Raw genomic sequence first — 19510 nt, forward strand, 5'->3', positions numbered from 1 at the left:
ATAAAGCGTGTTATTGTCTATTGTTTAATATATGTTTACTTATTGTCTCGAAATTAATTAAAAAAATTATAACCAATAAAATATTTAAAAATATGGATACATATTTTGTATTTAATTTGGTTGTATTGTATTTAATGTGATTGTCTATTTACAAGCAAAAAATAATAAATATAAGCATACTGAAAATCGGTTGGTAGCCTTGCATTGTATGGTAGTTGACTTATCTGAGGCAGTTTTCAAATGAGCGGGAAAAGTCATATTTAAAAATTGGCAAAAATTTAATATTTCATGGAGAGTACTTGTAGTTTTTAACAATGTCGAACATACTTGACAAAATAGACGAACTAAAACTAAAGTTAAAATCAGGTAATACTGAGATAAGAGAATTTACCACAAGTATACTGGATAATATAATAAAATTATGATTACATTTTATTTGCAGCTATGAAGTGTAGAATTAAAAACGAAAAAACTGAAAAAGATTTACATGTAACTGAACGTTCGATGGTAGAAGAGATGAGTCTTATTAAAACTGAAGAGGAATTTATATTGGAACAAATAAAGGTAAAATTAAAATTCCTGCGATTAAATATAATATACTGAAGTAAAATATTATCTCAAGTAAGTATATGTACACTTTAATTTATAATCTGTTTAAAGTTTAAATACTTATGAATTAATATTTTTCTTAAAGAAACAATGATAATTTCGATATGAGCAGTTTTATATACCTACTTCAGTATGGGCATTTAAGTTCTCAGTAGCTTTTATTTTAACACATTATAAATAATGTTGCTTTTTAAGGATTTACAAAAGGAAATTTCACAAATGAAAAATCAAATGACAATGATCGCCATTTGCAACGCATCCGAAAAAGCTAGATTTGAATGTTATGTATCTCATCTTAATGAGTACAAGAAGAATTTTGATTTAGTGTTTGAAAAGGGTATATAAATATATAACTTGTTACTTTTAAAAATAATGAAGTGAATAATTATGATTAAAAAAATCTAAAAACAGAGATACAAGCCACAAGACTTCAAAATAAGGAATTAAGAGAAAAAGAAGCAAAACTAGAGGAATTAGAACGTAAGAAGCACGAGAAAATTCTAGAAATGAATGAAGAAAAAGCCAAAGAAGCCATTGCAATAGAAACCGAATGTGAAGCAATAGAACGTGAATGTTTTATTTTGACGGTAGTAATATTTGTTAACCAAGTACCTTTACGATTATTCAAAATGCAGCGTAAAGCTATAAAATCCTTAATAATATCATACGCTATTAACTTCACGTCCGCCTTCAAAACTAACGCGGTAACTCAACAAATAATATGTTGCTTTTGCAATTTTAATTGCTAATATTACTCCATAAAAAGTTTTGGGATTTTGTAGGACTATTTTTTAGCTTTATGTTGTCTTGTTGTAGGGAGAGTACCGCCTATTGTATGGGATATTGCGTGGCGGAACTCAACGTCGCGCTTTGTCTATTCACTAGCATGAAGAAATGTAAGTAATTCATTCCCCCGAGTGGGAAGCGTACCCACAGCCGTTGCGTTTAAGAGTCAAACACTGAGCCGGTACGTTACGACGGGCTTAACATCTTAATCTTATCTGTATTGCAATTTGTGTTAGGTACTTATTGACTAAGGCCAATAGAGAATAATCACAAAATTTAAATTCTAGCTCATCGTATTGTCTTTAAAAAACAAATAATACGTGTGAAAGAATTATTTTGATACGTCTATTAGTTTTTGAGATATTGTCCTTTAAAGTTAGCGCGCGACGCGATTCCGATTCAGATTCCGTCGGGCCGTAACCGACTCGCGTGACGTCACAGGTCTTGCAAAACTCGCTCGCTCAGTTCGTCTTCGTTCATTCGCAGTTCGCGCTCTTCTTTAGCTGGCGTTCCACCACAAATTAAGTTTAATAAATAATATATAGATATATATTTGTAAAATCTTTTTTTTCACCAACATAATGTAATAGCGAGCATTGTGTTTTAAGATTAGATAGTACTTTGTCAAAAAAACAGTTCTCTATCTTGCTCGGTTTCATGGCGTGTTGTACCAAAATCTTTAGCTTTGATTATTTTTATTGTAGTATCTATACTAGAAAGCTTGAATTTTTTCCAACAACACTTGGCTTGGCTTGAGCGTTACAACAAACTTAATCAGTACTTTAATGGAGAGACTACTCAGAACTTTGATGGAGGCATACAGGAAAAAAAAGAAGATTAGATTTGCGGCCTTTTTAGATTTGCAGGAGGCCTTTAACTGTGTGCTTCGTCAATGTATTTAGAGGGTATTGCGATCCAAAGGGATCCCTGAGGCCTATATTAAGATTATTAGGTATATGTACCACGATCCCGTTTTGCGATTCGCGATGGTTAGGACTGCTGTTGGCGGCACCAAACCCTTTAGATCACAGTAGGGGGTTCACTAATGCTCGGCTCTTAGTTTGTTCTTATTTATTGTAGTGCTGGATACTGTCACGGCTCACATCCAGGACCAGCCTCCGTGGCTGATGATGTATGGCGATGATATTGCACTCATTGAAGAGAACCAACTGATGCTGGAGCGTAAAGGGAACCTCTGGAAAGGTGCGCTTGACAACGGCAGTCTTAATCAAAATGTGTCGAAGTACGAATACATAGCCTGAGGGAGCCCGGACTCGAGCACTGTCCTTATAGGTCCTGAGCCAGGCGTTAAGTTGGAAAAGTTTCAAGTACCTTGGATCCGTTATGCGCTGCCTGGGCCAAATGGTGGGAGGTTACTGGTGTGGTCTGCGACTGCAGAATACCACCCAAGCTCAAGGGGCTGATATATAAGAGCATCATCTGACTGGTTCTTTTATACGGCAGCGAATGTTGGCCAGCACTATCTCGGCATGCTGAGGATCTTCACATCACGGGAATGAAGATGCTGAGGTGAATGGGCGGCGTAACGCGGTCTGACGCATACGTTACACATTCATTCGAGGTAGTCTTGTGGTCCATGACGTAGCGGATAAGCTCCAAGAGTGTGGCCTAAGATGGTATGGCCACGTAGCGCGCCAGTTAGGAACTGTGTCGGATGCAGGTGCCCTACTATGTCTATCCTGTCCCTGGAGCTAGACCTCCGAACGCCCAAGGATGCGGTGTTTGGATGTCGTGATGCAGGACATGAGTACCAATGGTCGAACCACTCAGGACGTTACAGATCGTGTAAAGTGGAATAGGTTAAGCAGGAAGGCAGACTCTGGCAACATACGCCGAGATTAATGCCAAGAGAAAGAAGACTTGGTTGTAGTTGTTGAAGACTCGTCGCTTCGACGATGTAGCCCATTATAAATGTCATGGTATGTCAATCACCTCTGCTGGCGGCACAATCTTCGCAGATTACGTATAAACTTATTGGTTCTTTTCATTGCCTTCTAAACTGCAATAATATAGTTTAATACATGCGCGGTGTTCTGCTGTAATCTACATTTGGCAATACATACATCGCCTACTCTTTTAACTTATACGTACGCAATAGCATCATGACCATAACTCTCTCTTGCCGATCTACAATAATCACAATAAAAATATTATTCAGATATACATATATAAAAATATTAAAAATCTACATAAAAGAAAATGTACATCTGCTCAACTTACTGCATGTATTTAGATATATTATTATTATATTATTTTCTCTTATAAAACAATCTTACTACTTAGAACTGGAATAAAAGGTTTGGTACTTTTAACGCAAATAGCGTTACCTACAATATGAAACTAGTTAGGCAGTGGCGTAGCTAGGGGGGTGCGAGCGGTGCGGTCGCACCGGGCATCAAAGTCGACGATGATTTTGTTTTTTTTTGTTTTTTTAGACTTTAGACCATTTTAAAGGGCATCAAGTCCCCTAAGCCGCACCGGGCATCAAAAGGAAAGGGGCATCAACGTCGACGATCACGTTTTTTTTTTTTAGAACTCACCCAAAGGAAAGGGGCATCAAGTCCCCTAAGCCGCACTGGGCAGCAAATACCCTAGCTACGCCACTGTAGTTAGGTTAGGTTACATTACAGTTTTAAATAAATAATTTCAAATAAAGTAACATAAGATATTATTATCTATCCCTACCCCAAATCGACATAATATTACTAGTTAGACAACAAAACTTATCTTCGCATTTTTACTCCTTGCATTTCTGCAGCGATGAAATCACTATTATTCGATAAATAATCGGCAACCATAAATCCATCTACTACGGGTAGGTTATCCGATTGCCCTTTTTCGAATCCCTCATCCATTTTAATTAATTGGATGAACACTTTAGCACAGGTAAGTATCAAACAAACAAAGTACTGCGCGAGATCTCCTAACTATCACTGGCAACTAGCGAGTTGCAAGACCTGTGATGTCACCGCCGACCGCGGGACTGTTAGCGGCATTTAAAATTTTTGCAAACTTCAAATGCCTGTAAAATCATAACTACTTGTTTTTTTTTTAATGAAACAAAAACTAGTATATTAGTATACGTAAAAACATTACTGTAACGAACTTTAAAGCATTATTTAATACCTATTACCATTCCTCATTGTGTCGCAGAGCCACAAATGTGTGACTGTAATTGCGACTGGTTGTGGGTTCGACCCCTTCACTCGAGGAAATGAAATATTTATTTAAGTTTTTATTTTCATTTCTTCGCTCTGATATTGAGGCAATTCGCTGCGTTGAGTTTCGGTCCACTTCACACGCAATGCCTCCAGAAATCGAGGTGCCCTCTGTCGGTGGTGTCTGAGATTTTTTATATTATTTATTACGTTGCATGTTTTCAGGTTACTATACTATTTATACTATATTTGCAAAAAAACTCTACCTATCTAAATGTATTTGCAGAAAAGAAATAAAGCCATAATGATTAAGATTCGACGCAAGCTCATAGAAGCTGAGGAAACAAGACGAAAGTTACAAAAAAACAAAAGTGAAGTTACAAATAATATATAAAGAATAAAAAATTGGGTGACACTGCAGTTTTGTTGCAGTTATTATGCAGTGAGCCAATGTAGAGATTAAATTACTACCTTGCAATAAAATGAGATTAATAAAAAAAAGATATTAACGAGTATTAAGTATTATATTTGCACAAACAATAAACAGATGCACAAAACACACTTGTATATTATATATTCAATATATACAATACGGTTGGCGAGTTGTGACCTGCTATAGCTGTAGATCTCTGGTGGGAGCCTGACTTGAGATTTGGAATATCAAGTCTAATAAATATTTCAATATATATTTTTTAATAGTCTAATATGTGGTTAAGACTGTATACATATTCTCTAACTTGTAACTGTGGACCTTTTAGAGATAGCACCAAGATAAGGTACACATCTAGACACGTTAAAGTAGAAACGCTCGTTTTTCAATTTTTTAAGAAAAAAAATCGGCTTCACGCGGTATCCCGTACAAAGCAGGGAGAGGGAACCTAGTATTAAGTTACTCCTTCCAAACGTCCTAAAGGTTGTTTAAAATTAGGGAAAATGACGTTAAACTATCAAACTTTAATTTTAAATATATTATTTACGGACTATTTCAAGACCCCAGAAAAGTACCCAGACTAATCCGATGACTCAAACATCTTCCCAAACAGCTACCTCTGATAGAGCCCCACTTTCAAGTTAATGAGTAGGTTTACTTTCTTAACTACATATTAGACTAATAGTCCTCAAAATTTCAGCTTTGCTAAAATGACATAGGTCTGGCGGCTCTGGGATCTTGGGCTATAGTGAACGTAGCGTCATTCAGAAAGCCTAACATCTAGGCGGCCATGACTCCTCGATCGTACTGTACATATATACAATCAAACGATAGAAAACTTCCTATCTAGCATATTCACATCACAATAAAAAGTTTTTTTTTATATGAAATATAAATATCGTACTTATCAACAGATAGTATATGTTAATAGTCACTACTCACTAATAGGTATAAAAAAACTGGGTGTAAACCCTAAACTGATTAAAGGGTAGAGTTCAAGTATTACGTAGTACTTTTTTAATTTGATTAAAATCTCTCAAGTTGTTTTTACATACGTTTTACGGGGCATACCTTGGATGTATTAAACGTTAGCTTTTCCATTCTAAACTATAAAAATTTGTGTCTGATAGGTACATAAAAAAACTATTACTACTACTAATAGAAAAAAAAATTTAAAAAATTATTTGTTGGTTTCCCTGTAAGTTTGTTGAAGTAATCCCAGAAACGGCTTAACTGATTTTAAGTTTTATTCAATCAGTTCACAAATAAAAAAGCTATGCCAATATAAAGAATTGCATGCGACAATATGATACAAAAAAGGTATTTTATTGAATTGTCTGCAACAATAGTTTAAAATGATAATGTTATTTGATCACGTTAGTAATTGATGATGATTGATGAAATAAATATTAAATGTAGTACAAGCAGGCGAAACCGCGAGCGGGTCGCTAGTAGTAAATATGACTAGTTCCTTGGGGTTACGTAACGTTTAGAGAGCGAAGCTTTTGGCTTAAAAATCGAGTAATACTTGAACGCCTTCGTACTCAAAATAAAATTTATATTATGTAGAAAAGAAAATTTTGTGGATTACACGTAGTAAAACAATACTGACACCCTTACAAACAAACCTGTATATTCCAGTAACTATGTATTTCAACATTATGTATATTATGATGTAACTGTATTATATTTAATTATAGACACGTCAAGATATTAAAAAATAATGCAGATTCACTCACATTTTTGGAAAAATATATTCAAATTGGATTTTCACTACATTACTATCAGACGTTAAATTTAATTTTTAAATGCGTCTTAATATTATGTAATATATGTATCTATTTTTGAACATTATGCTGTAGCCCGCATATTGCAATGAAGTTAGAGGGTATGTAGTGTTCAGACAATCTGTCCCCACGTACTGCCTAATTTTCGAGACATTTTGTGTTGAGTAATGGAATTTAGCCCCGCACTTTGTCTCGTTACTAGAATGAGGAAATCAAAGTAATTAATTTCCCCGAGTGGGACTCGAATCAACAAGCGTCGTATTTACAAATATAAAAATAAGAAAAAACCTCACAGACAAACTTATTAAAATAAAATATTAGGTACACTATATGGAAAATTTATAGCTAAGCAATATTTGATATGGTTTTTTGAATTGATAAGAATGCAAAATATAGTTAATTGTATGTAAGTATGGTAACGTTTAAATATAAATTAAGCCGCGCCATGTCTAATAATAGTATCATTGTTATATTTAATACTAGTTACTAGTAATTATATATCAAAAATTTATATAATAAATTCTTAATTTAAGATGATAAACATGGCGTATATAGAGATATTTTCCAATTCCTAGTTTCCAATTTCTGGTCTTTTAAAATTTTATACATGTTTCTTGACTATTGCATATTTTTTTTTTCATTTGTTTCTTTTACCAAATTTTCAACCTTAATTTTTTACCAAAATTTCTGGAATGGACATCAGTTTATTCTAGGGTGGGAATTACCCCTTATTCATACGCCCATGATAACATAGTAGAAGCGTATAATTAAATGAACGCCAAAGGAATAATTATTAAAACAGGAAGTCATTTTGACTTTAAAAAAGTAGGTAACAAACATGACTTTGTCAGTCTTCATTCGATGTTAGTAACAGGTCAATAAAAATGGCACTACAAGGTTCTAAGTACTTAATCCTTAGGAACATTTCAATATAAAAATTAAACATATAAAAATATTTTTATATATCTAATAATATGTGAAGCGAAAAATGCATTTGTACATCTTAATTTACTGGAATCATTATATAGAAGACGAATGTAGGCGAATAAACGACGCCTTGTCAATGTCAAGCTTAAATTTAATGGAACCGTTTCGTTTTTTTTTAAAGCCTTCATACATGCGTACAATATCAACAACAATATTGAGAACGAATATGAGTATTCGAAACAATCGATACAAATGTATTATTATCTAAAATGTTTCGATATATGTTTTTTACAAAATTATTGCTAAAATTCATAATATACAAAGTCTCTTCACTTTAACTTCACTAATTTGCCTCCGCTACCACTTATAAAAGGTGGAATGAGTACACTACAACATGGAATGATTATAATTTTAATATATTCGAAACAATTACTAATATAATATCACATATCATGTCTATCAATTCCATATTGTGTACTAACATACATTTCTCATCACGCAATTTAGTTGACTGGTTATAATAAAATCATTAAAGCATTTTAAAACAGAAGTGAATAACTTAAATTTAAATGATGACTTTGCTTACAAAAAAGTTAAACAATTTCTAAAAAAATTAAACTTACAAAGATTACGAATACAAAAATAAATATACACGTAACTAAGACTAATATAACGGAGAATCGAGAATAAACATTTTAAGAAATGAAAAAATCGTCTAAAAAGTAATAATAAATTTAAGACATTTCCGAAAGCCTGAACTAGAAATTTCTAAGTTAATCTAAAAGATATGTAGTGTGTGGTGTGAGTAGTAATATATGTATGTGTGAGATACTTTCGCATTGTCCTTAGTTATCCCTCATTACCATTATATTATAGACACTCAATTATATTTTTAATTATTTTTTATAAAATAAATAAATGCCCTTATGGGCAACAATGCAACATACTAATTTCTCGTACTGAAAAATAAAATAAAGGTACACGCGAAAAGCCTCATATGCTATGTTTATAACATATTTAACTAAAAATTAATATTACATGGACATTTCATAGATCCTTGTAACGTTTTTAATTATCTGTAACAGGCATGTCAAAAACAGATTAAAATTATAATGCATCAACAAAACAATGACCTATTTAAAACATTAAAATAAAAGAAAGCCACAATAGTAAAATCATTTAAATGTAAAATTGCATTCATATACAGCACCATATGCAATAAATATTATATATATTTTGTATAAATTGCCAGATTAAAAAGGATATGAGATTATAAAAATTGATTGAGATTGTGAACTTCTTTCTTTCCTTGTATTTTCACTCATGTCTTACACTTATCGCCAAAAATAAACTATTAATACACTTCGTAATCCATTTTTTAATTTAAACTTATATTACATAAAATATCGAAGGCAATTTAGTGAGTTAGCACTATGCCCGCGCGGGCAGAGGGTATGGTCATACGTTAGCTCCTAATAAACGTTCATCAGCTGACTGTTCCTCGTCCTCCGAACCGGATTTCTCTTTCTTTATAGACTGGTAGCGTACCTGAAATAATATATTAATGTAAAATAAATGTTGAACTGGGCTTGTTAATAACAGTATATGTATATAGTTAAAATATAGATTAAAAAGAACAATAGTGAGTATTCCTCATTTTTAAAAAGAAATGAAAATATTAAATATTTTTGAGTGGGAATTGAACCCATAATATGTCGATTTACATCTGTGCACCTGCGCCACTACTGGCCTCATTACATAATATTTCCTATTACTATAAAAGCAATTTACATCTAAAATGAGCCACCAAATTAACAAAGAAAGTCAATGACAAATCAATAATAACTATTTATTCATAAGTTGACGAATCTCTAACGTTGAAGTGGTTGCAAGGAAAATTTTCTGTTTAAATAAAACACCGAAGTAAAAAGTAAATAAATATTCTAATTATGACTTGCTTACTTATACGGCCTTGAGGGTTTAAGTAGTTATTATCTACTTAAACCCTCAAGGCCGAACCGCTCGCGGCTTCGCCCGCTTGAACTACATTATTACTAATCTGTGTTACTTTCGTTTTCTAATAAAAAAATCGTTTTAAAAACAATTTCTATACCTATAATGCAAATTTAAAAAAGTTTTAGCCAATTCAATAAAACTGTTTTACACCAATTTTGTCGAACAACATTATTTAAAATGGTATAACTTTTTTATTTATAAGCCGTATAAAAGAATACAAATCTAAATGTTAAGGGAAGCTTGTAAGTGCAATAGTGAATTCGATTAAATCGGTTAAGCCCGTTACGATTTTGTTATAGATTATACAATAGAATTATATTGAGGTCAAATCTAAACAAACAATATGTTTGTCAAATCTATTTTAATAAGGAATCGTTTCATAATATAAAAGAGTGATTGACACAATTTGCACATATTTACTCTATTGATTTCTTGTTTCCAATTTCCAATATAAGTCTAGTCTCTTTAATAATTCGAAGCTCAATTGGCTTAACGGATTCCAATAAGCGTAGGTTCTAATCTTGCTATATTCAAATACTTATATTGAATTTCAAAGTATGAGCTTATCGTAATATTTGAGTAGAAATTTTGTTTTCCTTTAATAATGTGTGTAGGCGAGTTATTTTGTAAAAACATACATAGAAATAACTCGTATACACACATTATTTGTATTTTCGTAAAAGTAACTTCATGGATAATGAAATACGGAAAGTTGCAATAAGTATGCGATATGAAAATGCAGTACGCATAATAATATAATAGGTTTGTACTTGATAGATCATAGTTGTATTTGTAGATTCAATGTCGACAGAGATTAAAATTTATTACCTTCACTTAACAGACATATCTACAGCAAAGCAATAAATACTAAGACAAGGGAAATTTATTAAAAATATATTTTGTTTGTTTCTTATATAATCTGTACTTGTGCCTCAAATTAAAAAAAGAACACATAGTATAGATGTAATAAGATTCGTTGATTCGATTATGATTTTTCATTGTAATTCTCTCTCTCTCTCTCTGTAATTCAGTCTCGTAGTCGTGGATAATTAACTTAGCTATATAGTAAAATGTATAAATATCTTTATAACTTACTTTAGTCTTTATTTTGCTGCTGACGCCTCTCGGTCGGTACATAAGGAAGTTGTCCGTTACCCAGAATATTAAAATCTGAAAAGGCACTCGAATTTGTTAATTTTATATTATTGTCACGTTACAAAAATATTTATTTAAATTATTATATTTTGATAATTAAATAGGTATATAAGTTTATACTCGGTGTGTCGTTGTCGATGTCGTTTATACAAATACATTACATGATTTAGATGCGAAATAGGGGAACTTAAAGCCGGTCTAACTTAATTATGGAACAATGGCGTTAAGCTGTAGAAAAAAAAACTTTTTCTTACACGGTATTTGAGCTTAGAATCATCGTACTATAGACGAAGAATATAAGGATATTTAAACATATTTGTATATATTTATAAACCCTTTCAAGTGAATTTACTGTCCAAAAATCTACATCTTTAAAAATAAAATTGAGTTTACATTTTAAGGAAAAATATAAATACTGAACAAAGAATCCAAACATCAATAGTGACTAACTATGTTATATGATGTAAATTACTTAGGACAAATAAACGATATTTTATGAACATATCTACATAATATTTTACACTTTAATGGTTTCTACCTCCGACGCAAAGAGAGGGGTGCTATAAGTTTGATCTGTTTACTGCCTACCTGTGTGTTTGCAGCATCGCCTGAATGAATCAATTGATAATAGTATAGTTTTTTAATCAAAAGCCTATATCATCATAACTATGTTTTATAAAACCAGATTAGCACTTTAAGAGTTACAAGCACTTTGCCAAGACGTGGTAGTGATTTCTTAGGGGTATTTGTTATTTTAAATAATAATTAAATAAAAAAATACTCACATTCATAAAGAACGGTATTATAAGCATCACGACCGCTAGCTCTAGCCTCGGATCTGACACCGGAGACAGCTTCAACGTCGACAACACAGCGACTATAGGAGGAAGACGTAACACTAACGCCAGTACTGATTTGGCAAACGTCGCCAGCGCCGCATATAGAACGCATTGGCATATCCACGCTGCGCACATCGGTGGTTTACCTGTGTAATGTAAATTAGAATAAATAACTTTTGTTTTTACGTAAATAGTTATCATTATGCAAATATTATAAATGTATATAACACGCCAATACTACTCAATCGATTATCATGAAACTGTACACATATTCTTATATGTATTAAGAGAAGACATAGGATATTTAAAAAAAAAAAACAAAAATCAAAAGTATTATTAGTATATTAGTATAATACCTTTTTATATAAGTAATTGGAATATTTTTTACATTGATGCTATGCAGTGCCGGTTTTAGCACTACCGGCACCCTGGGCGGAATTTTTTCGGCGCCCCATAACTACATTTCAATAATATACAAAAAAGGGAATGGGTACAACGAAATAACCATCTATTTAAAAAAAATAATGACAAAAAGTAATAAAATTTCACTTCTTCTAGCCTTTCTATCTGCGAACTCTTTTATTAGGCATTCAAAGTCTATGTTTTCTGCAATTTTATTTTCAAAGTTGTTAAGATCACTTTGTTTTTTTTTTTAGATATCAAAGACGACGATGACTTCGTTTTTTTTTTTAGATCTTAGACCGTTTTAAAGGGCATCAAGTCCCATGTCTGTGAACTTAGCAGAGCATTGTCCAGCAGATCAAAAAAAAAATGGAGTTCTCTTCGCATGCACCTGAGTTCTATAGTTCCTGATAGGTTTTATAAATAGTTCTGTCGTTTTTACCCCTGAAAAAGTTATGAAAAAAAATGATCTGCTAACTTCCCTTAGCAGATCATTTTTTTGCAAATAAAAATCGGAGCGAGATCTGCACTCATAGGGATGAATAAAATAGTTCCTGATAATTTTTAACAATAGTTCTGTTAATTTCACGAAGAAAAAAATTTTTAAACAGAAAAAAAGAACGTTTGTTTCGAAAATAGTTCGAAAGGTAAAGTAATTTTTAAAATTAATTAAATGATACTCAGACGCGAGAACTCTTTATTTTACAATAGAATATAAGTAGTTCTACGATATTTAGCCTGAAAGAAAACCAGAACTCTGAAAAAACTGCCAGCAGAGCATAGTTTAATGTATGAAATATTGAAAAATGTCTATTTTAAGTCTTCATATGTAAAAGTACTAAATAATTTATTTATGAATGTGCTCAGACACGGGAACTCTTGGATTTCTAACAGAATATGAGTTGTTCTATTATACAATGCCAATTATAAAACCGAAACTCCTGTAAAAATGCCAGCAGAGCATAGTCAAAAATTCGATTTGTTGAAAAATATCAAATTAACATGTTGTGACGAAAAATATTTTTTAAAAATATTAATATCTGGCTCAGAAGCGAGAACTCTTCATTTTTCAATAGAATATAAGTCTTTCTACGATATTTAGCCTGAAAGAAAACTAGAACTCTGAAAAAACTGCCAGCAGAGCATAGTTGATGGTATGAAATATTGAAAAATGTCCATTTCAACTCTTCATATGTAAAAGTACTTAATAATTTATTTTCGAAAGTGTTCAGACACAGAAACTCTTTAATTTCCAACAGAATATGAGTAGTTCTATTATAAAAAGCCAATTATAAAACTAGAACTCCTGTAAAAATGCCAGCAGAGCATAGTTGAAAATTGGATTTCTTGGAAAATATCCAATTAACATATTGCGACGAAAAATATTTTTTAAAAATATTAATATCTTGCTCAGAAGCGAGAACTCTTCATTTTTCAATAGAATATAAGTAGTTCTATGATATTTAGCCTGAAAGAAAACTAGAACTCTGAAAAAACTGCCAGCAGAGCATAGTTGATTGTATGAAATATTGAAAAATGTCCATTTCAACTCTTCATATGTAAAAGTACTGAATAATTTTCTATTTTAATGTGCTCAGACTCGGGATCTCTTTGATTTCTACTAGAATATGAGTAGTTCTATTATAAAAAGCCAATTATAAAACTAGAACTCCTGTAAAAATGCCAGCAGAGCATAGTTGAAAATTGGATTTCTTGAAAAATATCAAATTAACATGTTGCGACGAAAAATATTTTTTAAAAATATTAATATCGTGCTCAGAAGCGAGAACTCTTCATTTTTCAATAGAATATAAGTCTTTCTACGATATTTAGCCTGAAAGAAAACCAGAACTCTGAAAAAACTGCCAGCAGAGCATAGTTGATTGTATGAAATATTGAAAAATGTCCATTTCAACTCTTCATATGTAAAAGTAATAAATATTTTTTTCAGAGTTCTGTATTTGTTGCAGGCTAAATATCATAGAACTATTTGTATTCTATTGAAAAATGAAGAATTCTCGCTTCTGAGCACGATTTTAATATTTTAAAAAAATATTTTTGCGTTTCAGATAAGAAATTTGATATTTTTCGACAAATTGAATATTCAGGTATGCTCTGCTGGCATTTTTACAGGGGTTCTGGTTTTGTAATTGGCTTTGTATAATAGAACTACCTATATTCTGTTAGAAATCCAAGAGTTCCCGTGTCTGAACACTTTCAAAAAAAAATTATTTAATACATTTACATATGTAGAGTTAGAATTGTCATTTTTCTACATTTCATACATTCAACTATGCTCTGCTGGCACTTTCTTCAAAGTTCTGGTTTTCTTTCAGGCTAAATATCATGAAACTACTTGTATTCTATTGAAAAATGAAGAGGTTTCAAATAAGAAATTTGAAATTTTTCGACAAATTGAATATTCAGGTATGCTCTGCTGGCATTTTTACAGGAGTTCTTGTTTAATTATTAGCTTTTTATAATAGACCTAATCATATTCTATTATAAATTAAAGAGTTTCTGTGTCTGAACACTTTCGAAAATAAATTATTTATTTAAATTACTGAGCACGATATTAATATTATTAAAAAATATTTTTCGTCACAACATGTTAATTTGATATTTTTCAACAAATCGAATTTTTGACTATGCTCTGCTGGCATTTTTACAGGAGTTTCGGTTTTATAATTGGCATTGTATAATAGAACAACTCATATTCTGTTAGAAATCCAAGAGTTCCCGTGTCTGAGCACATTCATAAATAAATTATTTAGTACTTTTACATATGAAGACTTAAAATAGACATTTTTCAATATTTCATACATTAAACTATGCTCTGCTGGCAGTTTTTTCAGAGTTCTGGTTTTCTTTCAGGCTAAATATCGTAGAACTACTTATATTCTATTGTAAAATAAAGAGTTCTCGCGTCTGAGTATCATTTAATTAATTTTAAAAATTACTTTACCTTTCGAACTATTTTCGAAACAAACGTTCTTTTTTTCTGTTTAAAAATTTTTTTCTTCGTGAAATTAACAGAACTATTGTTAAAAATTATCAGGAACTATTTTATTCATCCCTATGAGTGCAGATCTCGCTCCGATTTTTATTTGCAAAAAAATGATCTGCTAAGGGAAGTTAGCAGATCATTTTTTTACATAACTTTTTCAGGGGTAAAAACGACAGAACTATTTATAAAACCTATCAGGAACTATAGAACTCAGGTGCATGCGAAGAGAACTCCATTTTTTTTTTGATCTGCTGGACAATGCTCTGCTAAGTTCACAGACATTCAAGTCCCCTAGGCCGCACCGGGCAGCAAATACCCTAGCTACGCCACTGCAGCGAGGAGACATCTTTGCGCAAAGCAAAGCGCCCTAAAGCGTTTAAAAACTAATTAATTATATATGTATGTATTATAAAAATATAAATCAGGATACATAGGTGCAAGATTTTTTATCTAATTAACATCTTCATTTAACACGTTCTGTCATATAGGTATATTATCCTAACAATTTTTTTTCAGCTTCCCACTGCATCCCACATGTAGCAGGATAGACAGAGGGAATCTAGTGCAAGACGTTTAGACGCTTTCCATTACCCACCTAATTCTGGAGGTATAGCGTTGAGTTGCGGAACGTCGCGCTTGGTCTCGACACCATTTTCCTCGAGTAGGAATCGAATTCACGACCGTTAAAGGTTTATAGTCACAAATTTGCGCCTCTCCGCCACGACTGGACTTATACACTTGTTAGTTGTTTAAAATTAATAATTTAATAGTGATATAAAAACTAAACGCTGCAATTTAAAGCCCACGCTTAGGTATAAAAAATCTAATCTGTAGGTACATGGTTCTCTACTATGATAAAAAATCGCTATTTATCATATTATTGTTCTTGTTTTTATTGCTTTTAGCGTTTAATTTATGTAAATATATTCTATCGACTTCAAACTTCAAAATTTGCTTCGTTTTTATAAACAATATTTAATATTTATAAAATATATAAAGAAAAAATATATTATTTTCCCATGACTTTTAATAATTTATTTAAATATAACCAATCTTATATTCAATGGTCGAAGGTCGTGTGAAAAAATTACCGCCAATATAACTTTTGAGTTTAAAAGAATCTGCTCCATCTATATAAATGTAATCAATATATTTGAATTGTAAAAATATGCATTTATCTTAAATTAATATCCATTCAATCCAAGAGGCCAGCCGCGGCGATGGTGTACAAAGTGTGACTGTAAACGCGTTTGCGGGTTCGATCCCCACTCGAGGAAATGAAATGTTTATCTAAATTTATATTTTTATTTCTTCACTCTGATATCGAGGCAATATAAATATAAATATCGAGGTCTCCAGAATTCGTCGGAAAATAGGGAATAGAGCGTCTTAACACTAAGTTTTCTCTCACAATTATTTAAGTAACTTAACTTAATAATTAATCAATAATAATTCTTTGGTAAAAATTATACATTACAGCAGCTGCGCAAATATTTGGCAAGAGTGAAAATAAATGAGCCACATTTATTAATATGATTAGCAAAAACAGTATCACAAATATTTTGTAACATGTTTTTACACGCATATAGCAGGATTGGCAGAATAACATAGCTTTAACTGCTAAGACATTTTTCGCGGTCGAACTCAACACTTTGACTTCTTATTGGACTGAAGCAATGAAATATGTCATTCCTCCAAGAGGGAATCGAACCCATAGTCGTCGCATTCACTGTCAGACGCTGCGCCATGATGTCCCCAATTTTATAATATAAAAAAAACATTTATACGAAAAAACTATGAAACATTTTATTAAAATGCCTTATTAACTTGATGATAACAAAACAAGTCGTGCAGAATATCAGAGGTTATCTATTAACATAATTTTATAACCATATGATAAAATAAAACGGAAAACCTATGTAACTTTCTATAATTTATATACATGAATTTAAAATAAAAGGTTATAATTGTTTATAAATTTAAACATGAAATTTGACCGAATGACTGACCCCAGCCTGTGAAACCAAAATAGTTGAAATTTTACAGAAAATATGTAGGTGCAAGTGGGTCACATGCCAAATTTGTTTATGATATTGGCATATTTGTATGTAATATAAAAGTTTTGCTATCTGCCGACAACAAGCAACTGTAAGTGCAATAGTTATGCTTGTGGGTTCAATCTTTAATAAGGGTAAAGAATAGCAAATAAAGCATGATATTGAAATCTGACACTCAATGATCTTATTGTTTCTTAAAAAAGAATAAAGTGCCATATTACTGGAAAGAGAAGATAAAGAGATGCAGTTGGAAAATTCTTAGGATAAAATTCACATAATTACTGATTTCTGGAAATTGTTAATTACTGTTTACCATGACATAATATTTTCCTGCAAAATCTTAAGCCATAGGGTCATTGATCATAGTCATTGAAAACTATTTTTTGTATGAAATCAAAACATCAACTTACCATATTCTCCAAAATTTATAAGAGGTATATCATAAACTCTTGCACAATACTGTGCCAGCCTGATGCCCGCCCAGATTATGAGTAGACCTAATGTAGAGTCCAGCATAAAATTTACTATGTACCTGCAAAATAAATATTCTTTAGTTAAGATCTGTATAGATCAGTCTGTTGTGGCACAGAGTCTGACGATAGCAGGTTTTATTCCCAATTGATTTATTTTCATTTGCTTCCTCTGGTAAGCAGCTAAAGCCAAAGTCTTCAACACACAATGACTCAAAAATTACATAAAAAGTAGAGAATGCATTGTCACATATGAAGTCTGACAGCGCAGCGGCCATCGTTGCGCATTTTATAGTCGCGACCCGAGTTCAAATCTGCCATTGAACTTATTCCCCACAGGCAGCCACATAGTGCCTGCATATTTTCAGGGACAGAGTACCTACCCACCCGGTGTCGCTGTAAAGGCCAATAAGGCTAACAGCATTAACTTCAAGCCCGAAAAAAAAAAAAAAAAATGTCACAGCCCTAGGTTCCCTCTGCCTACCCTGCTGTATGTGTGATGCAGCATAAAGCAAAATTAAAAGTGTATCTTAAGATTATATAAACATACATTAAATTTAGATTTTTAAATAAGTACAATTCATATATTTAATTTAATTTTAGGAAACATGTGAAACAAAGGCAACTTTATAATTGCCTAGCTGTTCCCAATAACTAAAAGTAGCTGCTACAATACATCAACTTAAACTCATAAGTTTATATAAGATTTATAAAAGCAAATTTACATTTAGATAACATTAATTGTCTTACCAGGTACAGGGATTGCCAGTCATGTGAGGTGATAACCAAACATTTGCAGCATGTATTATGAATGCCCCCAGACCTTGTTTTGATGTATCATAAAACCAAATTAACCAAGGTCTTCTTGCATATCTGGGTTCACAAAATCTTTTACCTAAAATAATTTAAAAAAATCTTTTATGTAAACTTTAAGATATATACCAATATATTAATTATTTTCCAGGTGTAAATAATCGAGTAATAAAATATTAAATAGCAAATGTATGTATTTTGCAATATAAATAACATTACCGAACTTTCATTTTTAACACAGTTTACCTATTAAACACGTAAATGCTAAAACAGCAAGAAGAAATTGCATAAACCACCCATAAGTGTCTGTGAGTGCATCTTTAGAACAATGAGGTTCCGACCAGTAGATATAATCCGAGCTATTATTCATTTTTCATCCTCTTATAAACGACTTTTACTTATGTTGTAATAATTTAGAAATCACTTAAAAAACTTTTCAAAATAAAAATGATCACACATTTTATTTATTTTTTAAATAGTCTCCAAAAATAAATGCTTGTTTATAACTATTTTACTACATTAATTTAATAAAAATAGACTCGAAATCTAATTTGTTGACAATGACAACGACATTGGTTCCCAAGGCCTGACAATTAGCTGCTGACATTTTTGACTACAATTTTTGTCAGCTTGACAGCACTTCTCTTGACTTATTATTACCATTATTTGTGGTTCAGTAATAAATATATAAAATGAGGTAAAAACTACGGTTCGGTATCGTACCCCAAATAATATTATAGAACCGAAAGGTACATGAATAGTATTATTTCTAATTTCTAAAATCTGTAATTAATTTTAGAAAAAGTACACACTATACAATATAATATAAAATCTTTTTTTATATTTGATAAAAGAAGCTTTTATATTATAACTAATATTAAATTAAAAAATTGGTTAAGCTTTTTAAAATAATATCATTTTAGTCATTAGTCACTAGAATTGCTGCATAGCTTAAAGCTAAACAAATCTATTTATGAAAGTAATAAAAAAATATTTATAATGAAAATAAATATTTGTGATCAATGACAATAAA

At 31.5% G+C, this 19510-nt stretch overlaps 2 protein-coding genes across 2 annotated transcripts; one reads left to right on the plus strand and one right to left on the minus strand.

Annotated features, from left to right (window-relative positions):
* Positions 1-83: 83 nt before the first annotated feature.
* On the plus strand, positions 84-6395 carry LOC146532156 (uncharacterized). The gene is made up of 5 exons (XM_085197521.1): positions 84-366; positions 443-564; positions 805-946; positions 1021-1196; positions 4861-6395. The coding sequence occupies exons 1-5, from the start codon at positions 315-317 to the stop codon at positions 4966-4968; spliced, it is 600 nt and encodes a 199-aa protein (XP_085053647.1). The 5' UTR covers positions 84-314; the 3' UTR covers positions 4969-6395.
* On the minus strand, positions 5080-19093 carry LOC146532157 (store-operated calcium entry regulator STIMATE-like). The gene is made up of 6 exons (XM_085197520.1): positions 18724-19093; positions 18415-18559; positions 17605-17726; positions 11675-11874; positions 10830-10904; positions 5080-9266 (listed from the first exon to the last, which is right to left on the minus strand). The coding sequence occupies exons 1-6, from the start codon at positions 18845-18847 to the stop codon at positions 9177-9179; spliced, it is 756 nt and encodes a 251-aa protein (XP_085053646.1). The 5' UTR covers positions 18848-19093; the 3' UTR covers positions 5080-9176.
* Between the last annotated feature and the right edge of the window lie 417 nt (positions 19094-19510).

This window comes from Heliconius melpomene, chromosome 14 (assembly GCF_056956725.1).
Source record: "Heliconius melpomene rosina isolate 202511_hmr_F chromosome 14, ASM5695672v1, whole genome shotgun sequence".
Lineage (NCBI taxonomy): Eukaryota > Metazoa > Arthropoda > Insecta > Lepidoptera > Nymphalidae > Heliconius > Heliconius melpomene.

Coding starts and splice junctions, on each gene's coding strand:
- LOC146532156 (XM_085197521.1), top strand. CDS start 315: ATGTCGAACATACTTGACAAAATAGACGAACTAAAACTAAAGTTAAAA. Junction 367..442: donor AAAACTAAAGTTAAAATCAG/GTAATACTGAGA, acceptor TTTTATTTGCAG/CTATGAAGTGTAGAATTAAA. Junction 947..1,020: donor TGATTTAGTGTTTGAAAAGG/GTATATAAATAT, acceptor ATCTAAAAACAG/AGATACAAGCCACAAGACTT.
- LOC146532157 (XM_085197520.1), bottom strand. CDS start 18,847: ATGAATAATAGCTCGGATTATATCTACTGGTCGGAACCTCATTGTTCT. Junction 18,560..18,723: donor AGCATTTACGTGTTTAATAG/GTAAACTGTGTT, acceptor AAATTATTTTAG/GTAAAAGATTTTGTGAACCC. Junction 9,267..10,829: donor GCAGCAAAATAAAGACTAAA/GTAAGTTATAAA, acceptor ATATTATTTCAG/GTACGCTACCAGTCTATAAA.